We start from the raw sequence: 23,019 nt of genomic DNA, 5'->3' as shown, positions 1-23,019 counted from the left end.
CCTTTGATAGTGTAGATCACGACAAACTGTGGAAAATTCTTCAAGAGATGAGAATATCAGACCATCTTACCTACCTCCTAAGAAATCTATATGCAGGTCAAGAAGCAAGTTAGAACCAGATATGGAGCAGACTGGTTCCAAATTAGGAAAGGAGTACATCAAGGCTGTATATTGTCACCCTGCTTATTTAACTTATATGTAGAGTACATCATGTGAAATGCTGGGCTGGATGAAGCACAAACTGGAATCAAGATTGTTGGGAGAAATATCAATCAATAATCTCAGATACACTGATGACACCACCCTTATGGCAGAAAGTGAAGAGGAACTGAAGAGCCTCTTGATGAAAATGAAAGAGGAGAGTGAAAAAGTTGGCTTAACGCTCAACATTCAAAAAACTGAGATTATGGCATCCAGTTCCATCACTTCCTGGCAAATACATGGGGAAACAAAGGAAACAGTGACAGACTTCATTTTCTTGAGCTCCAAAAATCACTGCAAATGGTGACTGCAGCCATGAAATTAAAAGACACTTTCTACTTGGAAGAAAAGCTATGCCCAACCTAGACAGCATAAAAGGTCAGTCTAGACAAAGCTACGGTTTTTCCAGTAGTCACGTATGGATGTGAGAGTTGACTGTGAAGAAAGCTGAGCACCGAAGAATTGGTGCTTTTGAACTGTGGTGCTGGAAGACTCTTGAGAGTCCCTTGGACTGCAAGGGGATCAAACCAGTCCATTCTGAAGGAGATCAGTCCTGAATATTCATTGGAGAGACTGATGGTGGAGCTGAAACTCCCAATACTTTGGCCACCTGATGGGAAGAACTGACTCACTGGAAAAGATGCTAATACTGGGCAAGATTGAAGGTGAGAGTAGAAGGGGACGACAGAGGATGAGATGGTTGGATGGCATCACCAACTCCATGAACATGAGTCTGAATAGGCTCTGGGAGTTGGTGATGGACAGGGAAGCCTGGGGTTCTGCAGTCCATGCATACGACTGAGCAACTGAACTGAACTGAAAGGTTTAAACTATAGTTCTTGAGATGAGACAAAAATGCAAACATTATCGTACAAGTTTTGTCATCCTTATAAAAAACAGAGTCAGTTCAGTCAGTCAGTTCAGTCGCTCAGTCGTAACCGACTCTTTGCGACCCCATGAATTGCAGCACGCCAGGCCACCCTGTACGTCACCAACTCCCGGAATTCACTCAAACTCACGTCCATCAAGTCGGCGATGCCATCCAGCCATCTCATCCTCTGTCGTCCCCTTCTCCTCCTGCCCTCAATCCCTCCCAGCATCAGGGTCTTTTCCAATGAGTCAACTCTTCGCATGAGGTGGCCAAAGTACTGAGTAGGCACTCTTTTTGTCGGGGTGCAAGCTGTTAACGGTCCGGCTCAGGTTAGATTTTTGTTTTCCTAGGGAGAAGTTCCTGGGCTTGTGTCCGCAGTTCTCCGAAAGCCTTTAAATTAGGCCCTCGGAACCTCGATAGCTCCACTGGGAACGGTCCATGTGCGCCCTTTCTCTGGAAAAGCGCAGGAGGGACGCCGACTGCAACCGCGTCCTCCTACGTCACTCCAGACACCACCCCCAGACTGCGCAGGCGCACTGGGGAGTCTCAGGGAGCAACTTCGACCAAGTACCCCGAGTGCCGCCCGAGTTCTCTCCCACCTTGGGGGCCCGTCCTGAGCATGCGCAGGTGGACACTGCGCTTACTCTTACCGAACAGCCTTGGTTTTCCTGAGTCCAGCTCAAGTTGTTTTTGTCCCTTTCTTGATGTAACTCACTTCATCTAAAGAAGGAGTTGCTGTTTGGAGATAAAACTTAGTCTTCTCATTAAATTACCACACTGCTCTTAAGAGGCAGGTCGCGGGCCTTTCGACAGCGGTCCTGACAGATATGAAAAAAAAAATGTCTTATGATCTCGAGAACACTTAAAGAGTCAGCCAATTCAGCGACATAACAAAATCACTTTACAAAAAGTACTTTTCTTTGTTCCATACTATGTGCTTCATCAGACTCAGAAGATGTTTCATTGCCCCAAGTCAGTGAGAACGGAACATCTATTTAGTGACAAGGACCTGTAGGATAAACTGCGCGTGCGCGAGCCGCCCGGCCGCCGTGAGAAGCGTGAGAAGCTGAGTTAACTGCGCTCCTGGTCTCCGCGGTTTGCCTGAATTCCGGTCCAACATGGGGAAGGTGAATGTGGCCAAGTTGCGTTACATGAGCCGGGATGACTTCAGGGTCCTGACAGCGGTAAGAAGTACCCCGTTTCCCCGCCCCCTCTGTCCTTTTCCGCCGCGCGTGCCCTTCCTCTTGCTCCAAGTTTGCTGGGAGCTGAGCAGAGCCCTAGGCCTCCAAGAACGCAGCCGACATTGGGACTGAGGAAAAGAAGATCAGAGAGTCGGGTTTTTCAAAAGCCTTTGTCCACAAGCTTTTCTTTTCCCCCACTTGAAGCAAAGGGCCCCTCCTTGTCCTTCCTTTCTGCTCCCCTTCTCCAAAATCACATTTCCAGTCTCTGTGGCCTGGGACGCTTCTCTGACCTCTGGCTTCTTTTTCCGAAAGAGAAGGGTTTAAGACTCTTGAAGAGCATTAATTGGTAGCTGAAGAAAAGTTATGACCAACCGAGACAGCATATTAAAAAGCAGAGACATTACTTTGCCAATAAAGGTCCGAGTAGTCAAGGCTGTGATTTTTCCAGTAGTCACTTATGGATGTGAAAGTTGGACTATAAAGCTGAACGCGGAAAGATTGATGCTTTTGAACTCTGGTGTTGGAGAACACTACTGAGAGTCCCTTGGACTGCAAGGAGATCCAACCAGTCCATCCTAAAGGAGATCAGTCCTGGGTGTTCATTGGAAGGACTGATGCTGATGCTCCGGTGCTTTGGTCACTGATGAGAAAAACTGACTCATTTGAAAAGACTCTGATGCTGGGAAAGATTGAAGGCAGGAGGAGAAGGGGAGGACAGAGATTGAGTTGGTTGGATGGCATCACCGACTCAATGGACATGAGTTTGAGTAAACTCCGGGAGTTGGTGATGGACAGGGAGGCCTGGCGTGCTGCGATTCATGGGGTCGCAAAGAGTCAGACAGGACTGATTGACTGAACTGAACTGCATTTCCTACTCACAAACTCAGTCACATAGCATTCCTTCAGTTTCATTCAATCAACACATACTTAACGGATTTTTTGTAACGTTTTAGGGAATTGCAGAGGGGGTACAGGACAGATAAGAGGAAGGAGACAAGTCATCCAGTAAACGAATAAATAAGAGGGATATCAGGTTAAAAGTGCTGTGAAGATGATAAGAGGATAATAAAATAGAAACAGCATGATGGGGGCAAGGGGGCTGAATACTGTTTTTAAACTGATCAGTCAGACAAGACTGAGTGCAAGAATCTTGTTTTAAAAAGTTTCTGGCACTTGGTAGGTACTGAATAGGTATTTGCTAAGTAAGAGAAAGAATAGGGGCAGGCATAATAGCTGAATAGAAAGGAGCCGGCAGAGTAAAGTCCTTGCAAAGAATTGAAGGGAGAGGAAACTGCAGTGGTTAAGAGTGAAGACCGGAAGCAGGAACAATTTTTGAAGAATAGAAAGGCCAGGGTGGCTGGAGCATAGTAAGAAGCTGAAGAGTTGGAGAAGGTGGGAGCCAGATAATATGCTATAGATAAAGAACCATACAGGCTTGGTAAAGAATTTGGAATAAATTCTAAGTATAGGGAAGCCCCTGAATGTTTTAAGCAGGAAAGTGACCAAAAACTGATTTTATAGTCTTATAGTACAAAGATCAACACATAGATTAGCCATTTGCAGAATAAAACACATTTATTTAGGAGCTGTTATCTTTTGCTTAAATAGGCATTGCTTTTGGAGAAGGAAATGGCAGCCCACTCCAGTGGAGCCTGGTGGGCTGCCATCTATGGGGTTGCACAGAGTCAGACACGACTGAAGTGACTTAGCAGCAGTAGCAGCAGCAGCAGGCATTGCTTAAGGACTAAACTGAAATGCAAATTCATTGTAAAATTTGGAAGACAATTTTTTGCCCTCCTATAGATTCTGAAATTCAAGTAGACTTCCTCTAAATACCTACTGTCAAAGATACCTTCGTTCTCTACTTGCTCAGCACATTAACTCATCCCTTAATGCCTCTGTCAGAAATAGGGGCGTCAAGAGAATGTTAGAGAAACAGAACAAAGCGTGAAAAGTGAATTAAGTTTAAAGTGTGAGTTTTGGTTGGGACATCAGAATGAATGCCACATTTCTCTTCCAAAACTTGATTTTTGCAATTATTAAGTTCTTTTTGAAGCTCACCAAGGAGTGGCCTACTTGTTAAAGTATTTCAGTCTCACTTGAGTCTTACCGGTCTTGATATAAGTGGCCACCTTTCCTTGACCTTCTTCCTTTTATTTCTCTGGTTCCTCCTGTGTCAATAATCATACTTTGACTGGCTGCCCTTAACCTTTTGGTGTGAATTCCCACCCAAGTTCTGTCCCTAATCCCTCCTTTTTTCTCCCATTATATTCTTGATTAGTGATCATGCCCTTTCATGACTGTATCTCTTCATCAAATAATTAACCATTTTTTTCCTGTAGCTATTACTTCATTCCCGAGTGCAGGTCACCCTTTCCAGTTTTCCTTAAAACATCTTCATTTGAAGTATCTTCTATGAAGGACCTTCCAACACCTCAAGCTCAGTGTGCTCAAATAGAATTAAGTAGCTTTGTCTACCTCCTCATTCCTTTCCCAAACTTCATTAAAATAATGATTATTAATGTCTTGAAACTTGTCCTTCCTCTTCTTCAACTTTCACTCTTCATTCACTACCATTCCCTATCAAGTGCCAGTCTCTCCCATTACTAATTTCTTTAATTCTTTCCCTCCATTACCATCACCTCTTCCCTATTCTGGCTCTGTCTTCTCTGACTTAGACTCTTGTCTTTGTTCTCCAGTATACCACCTCCAGTTTTTGCCTTCCCTAAACTGCTTTGCATATTCCTGCTAAATTAATGTCCTTAAAGCAACCCTTTTCATGAATTTCCCTTGACTAAACATCTTCATGAGTTTCCTGCTTTCATCGATATAAAATATGACTAGGGAAGGTAATAATTGTGTCTCACAATTGGTTTTGGAACTGCGTAGTCAGAGAAGTTTGAAAAAGTTTTAAGTTTTTAACAAGGTTTTGATAGACAGCAACTCTATGTTGATTATGATTACATTTTGATTTCTTCTGTTTCAGGTTGAAATGGGCATGAAGAACCATGAAATTGTTCCCTGCAGTTTGGTTGCTTCTGTAGCCAGCCTTAAACATGGTGGTTGTAATAAAGTCTTAAGAGAACTAGTAAAACATAAACTCATAGCTTGGGAGCGAACCAAAAGTAAGTATTTGAGGCACCATTTGTGATTTTCCATGTAATTGGCTTCCCCCAGAGCAGGTATTCCAAAAGGCAGATAGAAGTTGTCAGGCTAAGAAAGCACTAGACCTAGCTAGAACTGACGCAGCACACTTTTGCCATGTTCTGCTGCTCAGAGCAATCACCAGGCCCACCCAGATCAAAGAAGTTAGAGAAATACCTTCCACTTCCTGATAGGGGATTAGGAAGTTCCAGGTGCAGAAGAGCAAGTAGGATAGAGATACTATTGCTACTGTCTTGGGAAAGTACAGTCTGCCAAAGGACTCTAGAGCATTACCTCTCACACCATCATGGTGAGGGATGAGTTCTCTTTTCTACCTTTATAAAGGATCCATACTTTTATAAAATAATATAAATACTAGAAAGATCAAAATACAGGCACATATTCCTTCTTGTTAGACGTAAAGACAAAATAATTTTGTAATGTTGATACAAAAATATTTTAACTTAAACATTTAATTTCCTTTTGTATAGGGCTTCCCTGGTGGCTCAGCTGGTACAGAATCTGCCTGCAATGTGGGAGACCTGGGTTTGATCCCTGGGTTGGGAAGATACCCTGGAAAAGGGAAAGGCTACCCACTCCATTATTCTGGCCTGGAGAATTCCATGGACTCTATAGTCCGCGGAGTTGCAAAAAGTTAGACGCAACTGAGACAAACTGATAGGAAAATTTTTTAACTTAACCACTTAATTTCAGTTCGTATAACTTGTCACAGACTAGTAACAAGCATTGATAGACTGGTGTCAGTCTGTAGATTACCATTTGAGTAACACTGCTCTAGAGAAGAAATAAAAATTACAAGAAATGCAAAAACTCATCAGACTAGGTAGCCAGTCTTTTTCCAGCTAAGACGTCCCAGATTGAAATTCTTCTCTTGACGTGATGTGACTTGATGGTACAATATAACTAAAATATGATCTTTCTCATTTGATTTTGTCTAGCTGTCCAGGGCTATCGGTTGACAAACGCAGGCTACGATTACCTAGCTTTGAAAACATTGTCTTCTAGACAGGTGGTTGAGTCTGTTGGAAACCAGATGGGTGTTGGCAAAGAATCTGGTAAGTGCTAATAGTACTATTGAGTGCATTATTTGCTTTAGTTTATATTTCCCTTTGAAAAGGATTCATCTTTTTAATTTTCTATTTTTCTACCTAAAAGTAAATTGAACATTTGTTTGGAAGCAATATGGATTTTGAAATTACCCTTAGTTCGGTAAATTGTTTTTTCCTAAGTCTGTCACTGAAAGTTCAGTTACACCAAGAATTAGTTTTCCTTTACTAACTGAAATCTTTGGCAAAACCTTTATTCGTTCTTACTTTAATATCTGAAAAACTGGACATTTGTAATAATTTTTTAAAATACTACAAGGAAGTTCTAAAAACCGCATTTTTTCATAACAGCAATATGATGAACAGGCAACGTTAAGTATGTGTAGAACACAGAAAAAAATTCTGAAATAGCATTAAATACTTATGTACTGATTTTTTTAACGTGTGATAAAAATAAAGAACAGGGGACGATTTTCGTTACGACATGCTCTCTTATACACCGCTTTTTGTCCTACATAGTTTATCCTGTATAGTTACATAATTTAAACTGAGAGAGCAAAAAAATTAGAAGCAAAAGAACTATTAGAAAAGCTATTTCAAAGGAAGTTGTTTTGGTTACTTCATATGATTCGGATGTCTAGCATATTATTATCCAAACTATTTATATTTAATAAGGCTTCCCAGGTGGTGCGAACTTCCCTGGTGGCTCAGCAGTAAAAAAATCTGCCTGCCAATGCAAGAGATTCAGGTTCAATTCCTGGGCCGGGAAGATCCCCTCTAATAGGAAATGGCAACACACTCCAGTATTCTTGCCTGGAAAATTCCGTGGAAAGAGGAGCCTGGTGGGCTGTAGTCCATGGGGTTACAGAGTCAGAGGTGGCTGAGCACACACACAGTCAAGTTAATATTAGATTCCTAAATATGAGAAGATATGTATAAAATGCTGTAATGAAACACTTTTTTTGAGATACACTTCCTCTTAATGTTTTTTATGTCCAATTTTTTCAATCAAAAAAACTGGCTTTTTTTTTTCCAAGAACTTCATTACTTGCAAAATGATGAAGTACAGAAGAGAGTACAATGAAAACTGAATCTTAACTCCTAACCTAGGTCTTCACCTCCTGTTACTACCTCCCAAAGCTATTACTGTTTATTTAATATCCTATATGTCCTAGAAATACTCTGTGTGAATACAAGTATATAATGTTCTAAGAAAGTATGTATCTTTTATAATCATAGGTGAAAGCAAGCAGTCCTTAACAATTCTGTACCTTGATTTTTTTTCCTTTTGGTGCATCCATGATATTTCATATCAGCATAGATGTCGTCCTCATAGTTGTCGAGTATTACATTCTTAGCAATTATTAGAGCTAAAGTTAGGTACATTAAGAATTTTGGTATTACCAAAGTTCCTCCAATTTGTGTCAATTTATAATCTCACCAACATGAGAGAGAGGCTGTTTGTCTCATGAGTAATTAAGACATGTTCTAAATGTCAGTAATAAAATAGAATATTTATGGGAAAATCTGCTCCATTCTGATTACTTAGGATTATATTCTGACAGTATTTATTCATTGAAACAGTTTAAGAATTGAACTTCACATTGCTAAAAAGGAAGGGGTTTTTTGTTTTGTTTTTTAATTTTTTTTTTTTTTTGGCCTCGCCTCACAGCATGTAGGACTAGCACCTAGCCAGTCTAAGTGTAGAGTCTTAACCACTGGACCACTGGGGAAGTCCCATGTTGTAAAGGAAGATGTTATTAATCCCTTCTCATACATGTAGGACACTAAAGAACAATTAGATGTATTCCCACTAAATTGAGCATTAAACACCTTTGGAAGCAATAACTTTTGACACCTTTGCACCCCTGTTTTCTTTGTAGTAGATATTAATACATGTCATAACTTTGAATTGTAACTAAAATAAAGAGTTTGCCAAATGAGTATTTAGAGTTATTGAGAAAGATAAAATTTGGTACAACTAAAATCAAAGTTAGAAAAGTAGAATTGATTAAACTTACTGGAATTAAAAATATAATAATGATCCTTTAAATTTTTTTATTTCAGATATTTACATTGTTGCAAATGAAGAAGGGCAGCAGTTTGCATTAAAGCTTCACAGACTGGGAAGAACCTCCTTTCGAAATCTGAAAAACAAGCGTGATTACCATAAACACAGGCATAACATGTCTTGGCTTTATTTATCTCGTCTCTCTGCCATGAAAGAATTTGCTTATATGAAGGTACTTTTAATTAACTTTAAACTATTAACCAAACAGTATGTATAGTTAAAAGGTTGTAGTGACATGCATCAGTCCGTTGCCTCCATATCTCCCTACTGCCTGTTGCAGTCCTTACAGACAGTCACTTTTAACTCTTTTGACTATTTCTGTTATTTGTTTTTCTGGTGTTTTCCTTCTGTGCAAAGGTGTTTTTAGCTGTTACAAATGCATAAAGGCAACTTTTATGCAGCAATGTTAACAAGGTAGAGTAGGCTAAAATAATTAATGATGTAAATGTGTGTGTGTGAATGTATATCTGTTCAGTGTATATATGTATGTCTGTCTCTGATTAAAAACACCAGAGTTACCTTCTTTAGAAACCTTAGTGTCTCAGATAGTTGACTATTATTTTTTTCCCCACAGTGGAAGAAATGTTAATTTATGAATTTGTATGTATATTAGAAATGGTAAAAATCTTAGTTTTTAACTTTTTACCTTTCAAAATAAGTTCATATAGATTTATTAAATATCTTTAAAAATAACCAAGTTAATTGTCTTCACTAGTAAATTAAAAAGTAACTGCATTTTTATTATTCTTTCCAGTAGGATTTATTTGTTATAACTTTTTAAAATTTTGAATTATTAAGAGTTATATGACCTGTTGTTTCTTGGGAGTTTCATGTATGCCGGGGTCCAGCCCCAGTGGATCCAGGGTAGTTCGAAGTGGGGACAGCATGGCGAGGAAAAACTTATTTATTTAATTCGAAATATAAAGAGAGATTAGGAAGAAATAGTGTAGTAGGAAAATTTAGTGGAAAAAAGAGGCTAAATAACTTGGTTTACGAGGAAAGCCAATAAAACTTCAGGACAAGAAGTTTGCACCATCTGCGTTAGGCCACCGGCATCCGTTTGAATAGCGGAGAGTGCCCCGCCTTGGGCTCCCTCTCTCATGGATCTTAGAAGCCTGGGCAAGTAAGTAGACATGGCAAGCCTCCTTGCTCCAGATGAGAATTCAGCCAGAAAAGGAGAGAAGGAGAATAGACCACACGGGGGAAACCAGTCCAGTGACTGGCCCATCCTCTATTGTCCAGAACAGCCTTTTATACCTTTTTTTTTGTACATAGAGATCAATGGATAATATAAAATTATGCAGCATCAGCAGCCCTGACTCTTATCGAGACCAGGCTTTCTCTCTGCATACCTAGTTGTATACATAAGTCTTAGGTGATTTACATCATCTTCTGGCCAGAAGGCCAATTGACATTTTACGGCCCTTTTCTGATAAGGGTTTGTCAACCAGTAGACTTATTTGTGGTGTTCTTCCCAGAGTCTGGTGCCACTCTCAGAAAGCACTAAAGTTACATTCTTACATAGCAAGGATACAACAATTTATAACAAGTAAAAGGAGTACAGTGATTTATAAAGAGAAAAGTAATTAACTCAAAAGTCTAGTGTTGCTAACATCAAAACTACTATATTCCTATTTCTGCATCCCGATTACATTGATTGATATCCTCCCAGGTGCCTAAAAGATAAAGAATATGGAGGCCTGGCAGCAGTCATTGAGTCAACAGTGAAAACCCGTCACCAGTAGAGTTATTAGCTCTTTAGAAAAGGCTCTGTATCTTTAAGATGCTTTAAGCTTTGTGCCTCTTGCGGTTGGGGGGCTGTAAGCAATTCACAAGCTGCAAAAAGCCCGGGGGAACCTGTCAGGCAAGTTAGAAGCCATCAAAGGGGTTTGAGCTGAAACATTCCTTTCATATGCAGGAGACTGAAGCCCTGAGCTAACTTTTTTCCAGAGAATGTCAGAAGAGTGGAAAGCACAGGACAATGAAATCAGGCCGACTCTGGTTTTTTGGGGGTAGATGTTCAGGAAAACCCAGGGGGAATCCCTGAAGCTAGATCACGCCTTTGTGTTTTGTCGGGCTTCCTTCTTCATGACCTTTGTCATAGGCAGGATTCCTCACACAGGCTCCTGGCACATGTACTTAAATTTTTAGTAATCATGAGGGAAGAATCCTCAAGGCTGTATAAATAAGTGCTACTAATATCATATATACCGTGTTTTTTGTCTTATACCAATGGTTTGTGTCCTGTGACCACAAACCATTACTCATCAGTAATGTGAGTAAGCAGTTTGGTAGGAATTGTTACACATTTTCCCCAAACTATATTAAATGTTCTCTTGGTGTGTTTATAGGAAGACACAGGAATCGAGTCTGGTTGTACATAAATATGTTTCGTAAGTTCATTCTGTCTTTTCCTAAGTAAAAATGAGATTGAGCTTTATGGCACAGGGCTAAACCACTATGACATTAGTTAAAGTTGTTATATACTCTTGAGCCACCAAGGCTCAGATCCAAAACCATTTGGATTTAAAAATAAAAAATCTACAACCAAGCAGACAGTCATTGGAGAGTGGGAAGCAGTTCAGTTCCTGTGTAAGGAAGGTAGGGAAGAGTAGACAGCCTCATAAAAGTAACCTTGTTAAGCATATACTGAGTGTCAGCCATGTGCCAACTCTGTTGAGTGTTTTGCAGAGTAGGAGTGGGAGGGTGGAAGTGAACAGTGAATACCAAAGGAATAACAGTCTATCTTAAAATTAGGAAGGTAACATGAACACACACCCGGAGCCTATGATAGAGTGAAGTAAGTCAGAAAGAGAAATACAAATGTCATATACTAATGCATATATATGGACTCTAGAAAGATGGTGCTGATGCATTTATTTGCAAGGCAGCAATGGAGAAACAGACAGAACACACTAGGGAAAGGGGAGGAAGGCGAGGGTGAGATGCGTGGAGAGAGTAACTTGGAAACTTATATTACCATATGTAAAGTAGATAGCCAGGTGGGAATTTGCTGTATGTCTCAAGGAACTCAAACAGGGGCTCTGTAACAATCCATAAGGGTGGGATGGCGGGGGAGATGAGAGGGAGGGGGGGACAGTGGTGAACCTATGGCTGATTCTTGATGTTTGACAGAAAACAAAATTCTGTAAAGCAATTACCCTTCAATTAAAAAATCAAGTAAAAAACAGTTTAAATGTCAAATCATGTTGAGTTTAGAGAAACTTCTGTAGAGTAGAATACGTAGAGTAGAAGGAGGTTTCTTGAATGGGAGTTGCATATGACTTGTAAAAGACAAGACAGTATACTTTTCCAAAGAAGCCAGAATGACCAAGACATGAATGTGGGCGTGAGCCTTGTGTGAACGGTAACAGTCACTGAGGTGGCTGTTAGGATCGCACTCTAGAGTGTTTATTGGACAGAGTATTGAAGAGAACTAGGACTGGAGAAGTGGATTAAAGAGTTTTGAAACCTAGGGAAAATTATTCAGATGAAATCAACGTTTACAGCATTGTAGGTTTTTTTTAAAATGGAGCATTGACACAAGCATCTTAGTTGGTACTGGTACACTGAAGAAAGGTTTGGTGTGCAGAGCTAGAACCATTGCTGATGTGGTTGGGGTAACAGTGACAAAGCCCTGTTAGAAATGGCAGCATTCCAAACGGCAGAATGCAGAAAACCAAGATATTTTGAAGGAAGTAATAACAATACAACTTTGAAAGCAGTAGGATAGGAAAAGTTAAGCATAGCGAAAAAAATGAATTTATGGATGGTGGGTAGTAACATTTGACTCAGATTACCGGTGCCAACAAAGGTCCGTCTAGTCAAGGCTATGGTTTTTCCAGTGGTCATGTATGGATGTGAGAGTTGGACTGTGAAGAAAGCTGAGCGCCAAAGAATTGATGCTTTTGAACTGTGGTGTTGGAGAAGACTCTTGAGAGTCCCTTGGACTGCAAGGAAATCCAACCAGTCCATTCTGAAGGAGATCAGCCCTGGGATTTCTTTGGAGGGAATGATGCTAAAGCTGAAACTACAGTACTTTGGCCACCTCATGCGAAGGGTTGACTCACTGGAAAAGACTGATGCTGGGAGGGATTGGGGGCAGGAGGAGAAGGGGATGATAGAGGATGAGATGGCTGGATGGTATCACTGACTCGATGGGCATGAGTCTGAGTGAACTCTGAGAGTTGGTGATGGACAGGGAGGCCTGGCGTGCTGTGATTCATGGGGTTACAAAGAGTCGGACATGACTGAGCGACTGAACTGAACTGACCGGTGTTTGTGACTACAGTGACTCTTTGTCACACAATAGATTGATATTGTGGTCTGAAGAAAAAAGTCAGTGCTCTATAAACTAAAATGTCCGGTATACTGAAATACTTCATTTCCTGATATACCAGAAGACAGTATTTCCTAAATCACAGTTTATTTCCATTTGAATTTTTTAAGCACACTCCAGTAAATGACAGAAACTTACAAAATAGAAGAGGATAGACATGTCCTAAGAGACTAAACTTCTTGAGGGCAGAGACATTTTCACACTCATTTTTGTAACCCTAGCACAATGTATATTTGCTAAATGTTCAATAAATGAATGTTTGATAAAAAAAGTGAATTACAAAACTGATTTCCAATTTTATTTTTATGTACAGCTCATCATCCTGTGCTGTGAATAAGCCATATGTAATCATGTGTTAACTGTAATTTTGTGAAGGTTATAATTTTTTTTTCCCTGGTTTTGGACAGGTACATTTAACTTTATTGTTTCCTAAAAATTAATGACCTCTTCATTACTTTTTACCTGTTTTGCTATATTTTAGGCATTGTATGAAAGGAAATTTCCGGTTCCAAAGCCAATTGATTATAATCGCCATGCAGTGGTCATGGAACTCATAAATGGCTATCCTTTGTAAGTATTTATTATTCTTAAAACCGTAAATTCCAATAAATAGTTGTAAGGTTCAGGTTTTTTTAAATGAGTTTTTTTCATTGAATGGAGTATGACTTTGGGGAGGTTAGAAATTAACATAAAGTAGTAGAAATTAACATAAAGGCAAATTGAAAATTCAGTTTCATTCTGACAATGTAGATTTTTATTAACAGTCTAGTGTGTGCCAAGCACTGTTCAAGGCACCGCAATAAACAAAGTCCCTGTCCTCACAGAGCTTACATTCTGATGGAAGGAAACTTGCAGTAAATAGCTGAACAAGGAATTATGTGATACATCAGATAGTGGTGAATGCTGTGGATAAAAATAAAGTAGGGTAAGTGGGACAAGAAATACTGAGATAGATGTGGAAGGCTGGGATGATCAGAACAGTTCTCATTGGTAAAGGGACTTTTCAGCAGAATCCTGAAAGAAGCGAGAGAAGAAACGATGCAGATATCTAAGAACATTCTAGGCAGAGAAAAGAGCAAAAGTCCTGAAATGGGAGCACACCTTCATGTTCAGGGAACAGTGAGGAGCTGCTGGAGCTGGAGCTGAGTGAGTCAGGGAGAAAATTATAAGTGATGAGATCGGAGAGGCAGCCAACTATTTTGGTAGAGAGGATATATTTAAATATGAAAGAAAGTGGAAGTGTTAGTTGCTCAGTCATGTGGGACTCTTCACAGCCATATGGACTGGTAGCCTGCCCGGCTCCTCTGTCCGTGGAATTCTCCAGGCAAGAATTCTGCAGCGGGTTGCCATATCCCTTCTCCAGGGGATCTGCCTGACACAGGGATCGAACCCGGGTCTCCCGCATTGCACGTGGATTCTTTACCATCTTCCAGGGCTACCAGGGAAGCCCAACACTGAGTAACTTTAAGGTTGATGTGATACACTTCTGTTTCCTCACATGACTGCCATTGAGACGATATTACAGGGACTGTTTTGTTTGAGACAGAAAACAATTGGAGGATTATTTTGGTGGCAGTGACAATGCTAACCACTGACTGCCAGGGAACTCCCTGCCATCAGAGGATTTTTGAACTGAGAAGAGACATGATCTGACTAATGCTGTAATGGGATCACTCTGGCTGCTGTATTGAAAATAAACCAAAGAAAGACTAGGACAGGATTAGGAAGAAAAGTTAGGATTATTATAATCCTCGAAAGAGATGATGGTAGTCTAGATCAGAGTGGTAGATGTGAAGGTGAGGGAACGTTGTCAGATTCTAGATAAGTTTTACAGTCAGGGCCTACATGATTTGTTTGAGATTGGATATTGATAAGAAGGAAGTAGCAAGTAAAGATCTGGGGCCTGAATAATGAATTACTTAGAGGGATAAAGTTGCCACTTTTAGAAATGGGGAAAGCTGCAGGAAGACAGTTGGGAGTTAGAGAGTGGGGCAGAATCAGAGGTTCACTTGGGGACATGGTAAGTTAGAGATGCCTAGAATCTCAGGGGAAGTCTAGATTGAAGTCTGTGAATGAGATCAAGAATGGTGAAGACAATAGGTTTTAGGATTAGATTTTGAGGTGCTCCAAAATTTATAAGTCAGGGAAAAGCTGAAAAACCAGCTAAAAAGACTAAGAAGGAATGATCAGTGCAGGAAGAGGACCGCCTTAAGAGCTAGTAGGCCAAGGGTCAAGTGAAAGGATCTGCCTCAAGGACTGGGAATGGATTAGCTAATAGACCAGATTATGATAATCAAGAATTGACCATTGGATATGGCAAGTCATTTGGAAGTCATTGGTAGTTTTGACAAGAGCTATTTTATTGGAGCAGGATGAATGAAAGCCTGTTTGAAATGGGTTCATTAGAATGGGAGGAAAAAAATTGGAGAAAGCACAACTAGAGGAGTTTGGTTATAAAGAATGCAGAACAAAGAATATGTGTAGTAGTGGAAAGAAAATGCAGATTTGAGTGCGTTGTAGCTTTTTTTTTTTTAAATAAGAGGTATCATATCTTGTCTATATGCAGATAGGAATCTAGAGAGGCTTGAAGTGGAAATTATATGTAAATACACCCGTGCTTGTTTTAATTAAAATTATGAATGAGGACAAATTAACCATTTCCATACTTTCAGATGTCAAATACACCATGTTGAAGATCCTGCATCAGTATATGATGAAGCTATGGAACTAATTGTTAAACTTGCAAATCATGGACTGATTCATGGAGATTTCAATGAATTCAATCTCATTTTGGATAAAGATGACCATATTACCATGATCGATTTTCCACAGATGGTTTCAACTTCTCATCCCAATGCTGAATGGTATACTCTGGACATGGCTGTGTTTATGTGTGCTGCAGTCATTTTTTAATTTATTCTTAAAGTTTTCAGCCTTGTCATACTGCCATTTGGTTAATAACTGTTTTGAAGTGGCTGATAAGGATATCAGAGTGCTAGGATCTTTCCACCTAAGAACTTTTCTTACTCCTCAGTATTTTAAAGGTGAAAAAAAATGCACATTGATCCAGTTTTTAAAATTTATTTATTCATTAAAATAATATTGTTTAAAAAATAATAATAATAATAATAGTGTTTATTAGAAGTCTGAGGAAACTTTACTTTTATAAATCATCAAAAGAATTTGAATTACTCTTGTAAGTTGACAAACTTGCAAAAGTCAAGCTTTCTTAGCGATGGAACTATCTATCCAAACAAACTTTGGGGTAGAACCCCAATTTTTAAAACAAAAGCCTGCTCAGAAGTAGGGACACAGAAGGGGGGACCCTGGACACCATCCTTTCTGCCTTTTTCTGCTTTTCTCTCTGTTGCATAGTTGCCTCCAAGAGGGTTTCACCCAGCATAATTTAATAATTTTTTATGGCCTTAATGAAAGTTGTGGTTTTATACTGAACCTCAGTTACCAGTCAGATAATGATACCACCTCCTATCGTTTTTAGCTTTTATTTTGTTAAGAGAAAGGAATTCACGTAAAACCTCATCCTGACACAGGGCAGAATCAATTTATATACTGTGGTAATCTTATTTCCCCTGTTGCTTGACCATCTAAACAAGCCCAATTGTGAAATATGACACAACATTTTCCTTTATGCGTTTGTATTCCATGATGCAATTGAGCATGATCAAATTAAGGTTGAGTACTTTTCTCTCCTGTGCTTTCAATTCCATGTCATCCTGTCTCTCAGTTCCCCCTTTCTGGACACCTTCTAGAGAGCTTAGTCTGTTCCTGCTACTTTTTGGTTACCTAAAAAGCACCCTGATACTCAGAGGTCCTTCTACTCCCAGATTAGCATGTCTTCAGATTACTATTTATAAGCCATAGCATTGTTAATCTCTTATAGATGTTTACTGCGTATTAGCTAATGGGTAATAAAGATAATATAACCATAACATTCATTAGTCCCCAAACTTTTTCTTCTGAGTCACTAGTCTGTTTTTGTCTTCAACTTTCCCAGTTGACTAGAGGTTCTAGTGAACATAGTTGATGGGAACTATAACTAGACAGACTGAAAAGTAGAAATTGGCCCCCAAACTGCAGGCCCGTATCTTCTTTTCCTTGTTTCATATATGTGTATGTCACAGTATGGGGAAACCTTGGGTTTATTCTAACCATAGGAACTGTATGCCCTTGACAGCTTATAGTCCTTGTTAGTTCCTCTGCTTTTAGTTCTAGTTTTCCAGATACTGGAAACTGATTTATTTTTCTTTTGAGTAACATCCTTTTCTCTTTCATATAAGGATAAGAGTGTCATAACAAATAGCAGGGATGTTGTCATTGACTAATAAGGAAAAAGATGAGCAACAAAGTCTGTATATAAAAATGATTCTTGCTTTTGCAGGTATTTTGACAGAGATGTGAAATGCATTAGAGATTTCTTCATGAAACGTTTCAGCTATGAAAGTGAGCTTTTCCCAACCTTTAGTGATATAAGGTTTGTACACTGTATTGCATAAGATGATAGAATTCTGTTAAAATACCTGATTTATTTACTTAGAAGTTAATGCTTTCATCTAAAAAATTTTTCAATAGTGACCTTTGGTACATTATAATCGTTGTTCAGTATCACTGCTGGTAATATACAAAGGAAAGTTAAAAATTATGCCTCCCTGTGGTCCATTAACCTTACTGAATTTGGAGGAGGAACATACTTAGTTTCTTATAAATTCAAGAACTCTTATTCAATAGCAGATGCTCTGTGAAGAACGTATTTTTAAGGAATAAAGTCAAGTGTTTATCAGAATTTGTGTTTTTCCTTTATTCTCTATAGAAACTATCTTTAATTGATTCATGGAACATAATTCTCACAGCCAAATTTTCTCATTCTATATGCTCAATTAAGATGCTGTTTTCTAATTTGGGATGATTGACCTAACTTAAAATTGTTAGCCCCTTCTGAAAGTTAATACACCGAAATTTCTGTAACTTTTCTAATATCTATTGCTCTTTGCGGTCCTTTTATTCTTAAATGACAACTAATATATGTCTTTTATATTTGTGTACTTAAGTGATTTAAGTATTACCTTTTAGGCAGAGAAAAACCTTTAAAAGCTATAAACTGTTAAACTCATTTAAGAGTCATGATTCATCAGAATACTAAATACACTTGCCCATGTCAGGTGGATTTTTTTCTCTCTCCTAAATGCATAATGTTCTTTTTTTCTAGGAGGGAGGATTCTCTTGACGTAGAGGTTTCTGCCAGCGGCTACACAAAGGAGATGCAGGCAGACGACGAACTGCTTCACCCAGCAGGTCCAGATGATAAAAATATTGAAACAGAGGAGAGATCTGAGTCCCCATTTTCTGATGAGGAGATGTCAGAAAGAGCCGAGGATTGTAGATCAGAAAATGAAAGTGGACGAAACTCTGTAGGTGAATCAGTTGACTGCTGTTGTGGGTCACTTGAAAACCTTGAGCAAATAAAGGAAGAGAGTTTGTCAGAGGACAATGCTGATGCACACAGATTCGAAATGACTGAATTCAGTCAAGCTTTAGAAGAAATAGGAGGGCAGGTTGTTGAAAGCAGTTCTGTAACTGAATTTCCCGGGGAGAACAGCAGACGTGAACGTGACGCCAGGCAGGATGGTGAGACAGGAATCCTCGTGGGCCCTGAGGAGGCTGAAGATGAGTGCCCTCATCTGATTGCTTTGTCATCATTAAACAAAGAATTCAGGCCTTTCAGGTATAGATTTTCGTTGATTGTTTTTTCACTTTAATCTGGAGACCTATACTTTGATTTTGATAAATGAGTGCTTTTTTCAAATGGCATGACAGCTGTATTCTGCATCAGATGTGCAAATAGCTCAGTCAATAGAGCATCCTTTTAATCTGAGGGTGCAGGGTTCAAGTCCCTGTTCGGGCACAACATTCCTTTGGGGCTTTCCTGGTAGCTCAGCTGGTAAAGAATTCGCCTGCAATGCAGGAGAGCCCAGTTCGATTCTTGGATCGGGAAGATCTGCTGGAGAAGGGATAGGCTACCCACTCCAGTGTTCTTGGGCTTTCTTGGTGGCTCAGCTGGTAAAGAATCTGCCCGCAGTGTGGGAGACCTGGGTTTGATCCCTGGGTTGGGAAGATCCCCCAGAGAAGAGAAAGGCTACTCACTCCAGTATTCTGGCCTGGAGAATTCCATGGACTCTATAGTCCATGGGGTCGCAAAGAGTCAGACACAGCTGAGCAACTTTTACTTTCATGCACAGAATAAAACCAAATATCACTTTTATTGTTAAAATTCAAATAACTCTATCTACCGTTGACTTGATGCTACCACATGTATTCAGTTTTAAGCAGTTCTGCCTTAAAATTCAAACGATTACTTTCAAATAATAAATTGATAAGGTTTTAAATGTATGAATTGTTTGTATTTTTTAATAATTATTCATGTAACATGTTTGATTAATGTATAGTCTAATAAAAATATAGTAAGTGTTCTCTTAATATACATACTTAAAATGAATTTTCTCTGGTACTTTGAAACTTCTGTATTTATTTGTTAATGTACAATTAAAATTACCATTACATAGCTCAGTCAGTAAGGAATCTGCCTGCAGTGCAGGAGACCTGGGTTCGATCCCTGGGTTGGGAAGATCCCTTGGAGAAGGAAATGGCAACCCACTCCAGTATCCTTGCCTGGAAAATCTCATGGACAGAGGAGCCTGGTGGACTGCAGTCCATGGGGTCGCAAAGAGTCAGGCATGACTGAGCAACTAACACTATTTTTCTTGTAAGATTTTTTTTTTGGACAAATTTCACATATTCATGAATCAGCCTCAGATAGCAAAAGATCAAAAATTTAACTTTCAGATAGGGGTAGTTTAATGAAATGGCTTTATTTCAGAATATTGATAGTAAAATTCTATAAATCAAGCATAATTAACTATTAAGAATTAACTATGTAAATTTTTATTTTATTTTTAGAGATGAAGAAAATATGGAAGATACTAATCGACATAGAACAAGAACCCTGAGTTTTACTTCTGTGGGCAGTGTTTTAAGCTGTTCAACGATTCCTCCGGTAACTATTCATTCGACGTTTCCAGGATGTTCACTGGGTCACTCTTGTGGGCTTCCCAGGTGGTGCTAGTGGTAAAGAACCTGCCTATCGATGCAGGAGACATAAATGGCAACCCACTCTGGTATTCTTGCCTGGAGAATCCCCATGGACAGAGGAGCCTGGCGGGCTACAGTCCATAGGGTCACAAAGAGTTGGACACGACTGAGCATGCGCAGAACCACATGGTCTGCAGTTGGTTGACTCTGCAGTTGTAGAGGCGCCTCTTATGCAGGCAGCTGACTCTTGTGTTATACTCAGATTTTTGACTTTCAAGTGGCTTCATGCCCCTAACACAGCCTCACTGTTCAAGGGTCAACTGTATTTTATTTCCCATTTCATCATTCTTTTTTAAATATACTAATGTGGATTTTTTTCCCCACTTGTTTTTAACATAAAAGTTAAATTTGTAGGACTTGTAAATTGTTCTAAATTAGGACATGCATGCATAGTAATTCATTATCTCCTTATTTTCTTTAGCTGCTTGATATGATTATCTTATGGTCTCGCTGAAGTAAAGAACCAAGGGGAAGTTCAAGCAGAATATTTAGAAAATGAATTGATTTTTTCTTTTCTTAGAGCTGTCCTGGAGGCCTCTGTCTGAACTCTTATTTAAATATGGTACACATTCTACAATTTTCCCAGTCTCCAATCTATTGAGTGCTTTCTTTCCTAGTTTTATCTCTTTTTTCGTACCAAGCTTACTTTTTTATGGGACAGTATGGACTTGAGTAGTTATTTGGGTGGGCGGGGAGAGGACTTTTTATTACTAGATATGTCTTTTTATCCTGTTCTCACACCTGATTGAGAATTTTAAGTATTAGAGTTGTGATTTGGAAATAACTAACTTCAGAAGTCTGAAGGTGTTGTTCTGTTGTCTTGGTGATGTTAGGACGCCAGGCTTATGATGCTGATCTTATTCAGGTTTCTGGTCTCCTGGGGTGAGGAACTGTGACAGTTGCCTTGTTTCCTGAGATAGAGAAAAGGCATTCCCATGTTAAACTTTCAGCCAGTCCTAATGCTTTCAGTCATGAAACTTCTGCAGTACCAACCAGGTAGTTCTGAAACTGTGACTTTCCTGAGACTGCATCTCATAGGGTATCAGCCTCTGTAGGAACTTGCATTCTGATTCTTGTTTCTCTTTCTCTTCTTCTACTTTTGTTCCCATTGAGAATCATCAGACTAAAATAAAGAAGGATCACTTGTTAAAGCCCATCTGCCTAACTATGTGAAATAATCCAAAGTCTGCATTTAACTCAACTCATCCAGATTTTTACACTAATACACATACGGTCCAAGAAACACTGCATTAGGAAGACTAGTTTTCCTAGTTCCTTTTTACCTCTCACATCCATTAGTCTTTACTTTTTAATGACAGATTTTTAATAAATGCTGCTTTGTGCTTAACAGGGTGAGGCATAGTAAGAGCCCCTTGCTTCAATCCTTTCACCGTTCAACTTGTTTTTTTAGGAGAGGTTGGATGATGTAAGATTATATATGATTAAATAACAGGCTGAATACTCCAGAGGGGGCAAAAAGGTTGCTATGAACAAAATATTCATCTTGCATGTCATTTGGCATTGGCAGCCTGTGTCTTAAGTGATAAAGAAATAATTTGAATTTATGATCGTTCATCATGTGAAAACATATGTTTCTCCCAGAAACTGTATGAGGACTTTTCCATGAGTAATTCCTGCCATCGAGTCGTTTCTATACCTAAAGTTATGAAAGCGCTCTTGCGTGTATTTGACCAGTACTAAGTGCTTTCAGACGTAATTTTCTGCTACAGAACCATACCTGCTTTTACTTAGAAAGCAAAGGAATAAGCAAATTTTTTTGTCTTGGGGTTTTTTTTGGTTTTTTTTTGTTGGTGGTGGTGGTTTTGTTTTCCATCTTGTTGGGTTTGGGTTTTGAGGATTTGTTTGGCCAATTGTTTGGTTTTCCCAGTTTTCCTAGTGACACTAGGTGGCACTATGATGATTTGTTACTCAAAAAATTGTGACTGTTCACTACTATACTGCTATACCCTGCTTTTTGCTGTGATCTGTATTTCGGTTGGGAATTTAATTCCTCCTGTTTAGTAGCAGTTCAGTGTTTTGTTTTATTGCCGGTTAATACAGTACACTGTCAGTGTTTGGAACTTTTTAAACTCAAGCTTTTAACAGAAAATCTTAAAATATTAGCAATGTAAATCTTTTCTTTTATTGACCATTTACTCCTTATCAAAATGATCAGTTTTCAGTGATACTAACTCATAATATCTTTCCAGGAATTGGTGAAACAGAAGGTGAAACGTCAGTTGACCAAACAGCAAAAATCAGCTGTGAGACGAAGACTACAGAAGGGAGAAGCAAATACATTCACCAAGCAACGGCGGGAAAACATGCAGAATATTAAATCAAGTTTGGAAGCAGCTAGTTTTTGGGGAGAGTAATATATTTAAGACCTTGACTGTATTGCACTATGATCCCTTTTTAAGCCACCTTTAGTATTTTTTGGACCAAGGCAGATATATAAATAGGTAAATAAACTTTCTTTCATTGATAAACTTGACTCATTCAATACATGTTTTCTAAAAAATAGATGAGAGTAATTCTCTGCTAAAGCAACACAGTTTTCCAAGTTATTTTTGTTAGGAATATTTGAGTAGTTTTTGAAATCTGAATATCACTGTGCTTGTTGTTTCTTTGTTCTCTCCCAGTACATTGCTTGGTTTCATATCCCAGCTTTTCCATTTACCAGTGGGAACGTTTAAGCAGGTCTCATTTCTCTCTCCCTCTTTTTTTTTCCTCCTCCGCCTCAGTTTTCATACTGTTAAAATTGGGTTTATAACTACTTTGTAGTATTGTTTTGAGGACTATATGAGAATGCACAGAAAGCACTTGGAACAATGCCCAGCACTTTAAAGCGTACCTGGGCATTGGAATGATAATTACAGTAATATTTATCTTTCAGAAAATTTGCTAATGACTTGGTTGTGTTTCATGTAGCCACTGGAAGAATTCACTGCCATCTATTTTTTTTAGTCTCTAGTATTAAG

General features: G+C 39.0%; 1 protein-coding gene across 1 annotated transcript; it reads left to right on the top strand.

The window, feature by feature from the left end:
- Positions 1-2,127: 2,127 nt before the first annotated feature.
- On the top strand, positions 2,128-22,487 carry RIOK2 (RIO kinase 2). The gene is made up of 10 exons (XM_068980283.1): positions 2,128-2,256; positions 5,240-5,378; positions 6,357-6,473; positions 8,532-8,707; positions 13,356-13,444; positions 15,547-15,738; positions 17,274-17,366; positions 18,099-18,614; positions 19,847-19,943; positions 22,249-22,487. Exons 1-10 carry the CDS (start codon positions 2,191-2,193, stop codon positions 22,411-22,413), a joined length of 1,650 nt encoding a protein of 549 aa, XP_068836384.1. The 5' UTR covers positions 2,128-2,190; the 3' UTR covers positions 22,414-22,487.
- The last annotated feature ends 532 nt before the right edge of the window (positions 22,488-23,019 follow it).

The sequence above is a fragment of the Capricornis sumatraensis genome, chromosome 9 (genome assembly GCF_032405125.1).
Source record: "Capricornis sumatraensis isolate serow.1 chromosome 9, serow.2, whole genome shotgun sequence".
Classification (NCBI taxonomy): Eukaryota; Metazoa; Chordata; class Mammalia; order Artiodactyla; family Bovidae; genus Capricornis; species Capricornis sumatraensis.
Note: the sequence above shows the minus strand (reverse complement) of the source record. Positions and strands in the feature narration are given on the sequence as shown.

What these genes read in the sequence shown, in the direction of transcription:
- RIOK2 (XM_068980283.1), top strand. Translation starts at nt 2,191, where the DNA reads ATGGGGAAGGTGAATGTGGCCAAGTTGCGTTACATGAGCCGGGATGAC. An exon ending in AAGAATTTGCTTATATGAAG is followed by an intron (nt 8,708 to 13,355) that starts GTACTTTTAATT and finishes GCTATATTTTAG; the next exon opens with GCATTGTATGAAAGGAAATT. An exon ending in TCTCATCCCAATGCTGAATG is followed by an intron (nt 15,739 to 17,273) that starts GTATACTCTGGA and finishes TTGCTTTTGCAG; the next exon opens with GTATTTTGACAGAGATGTGA.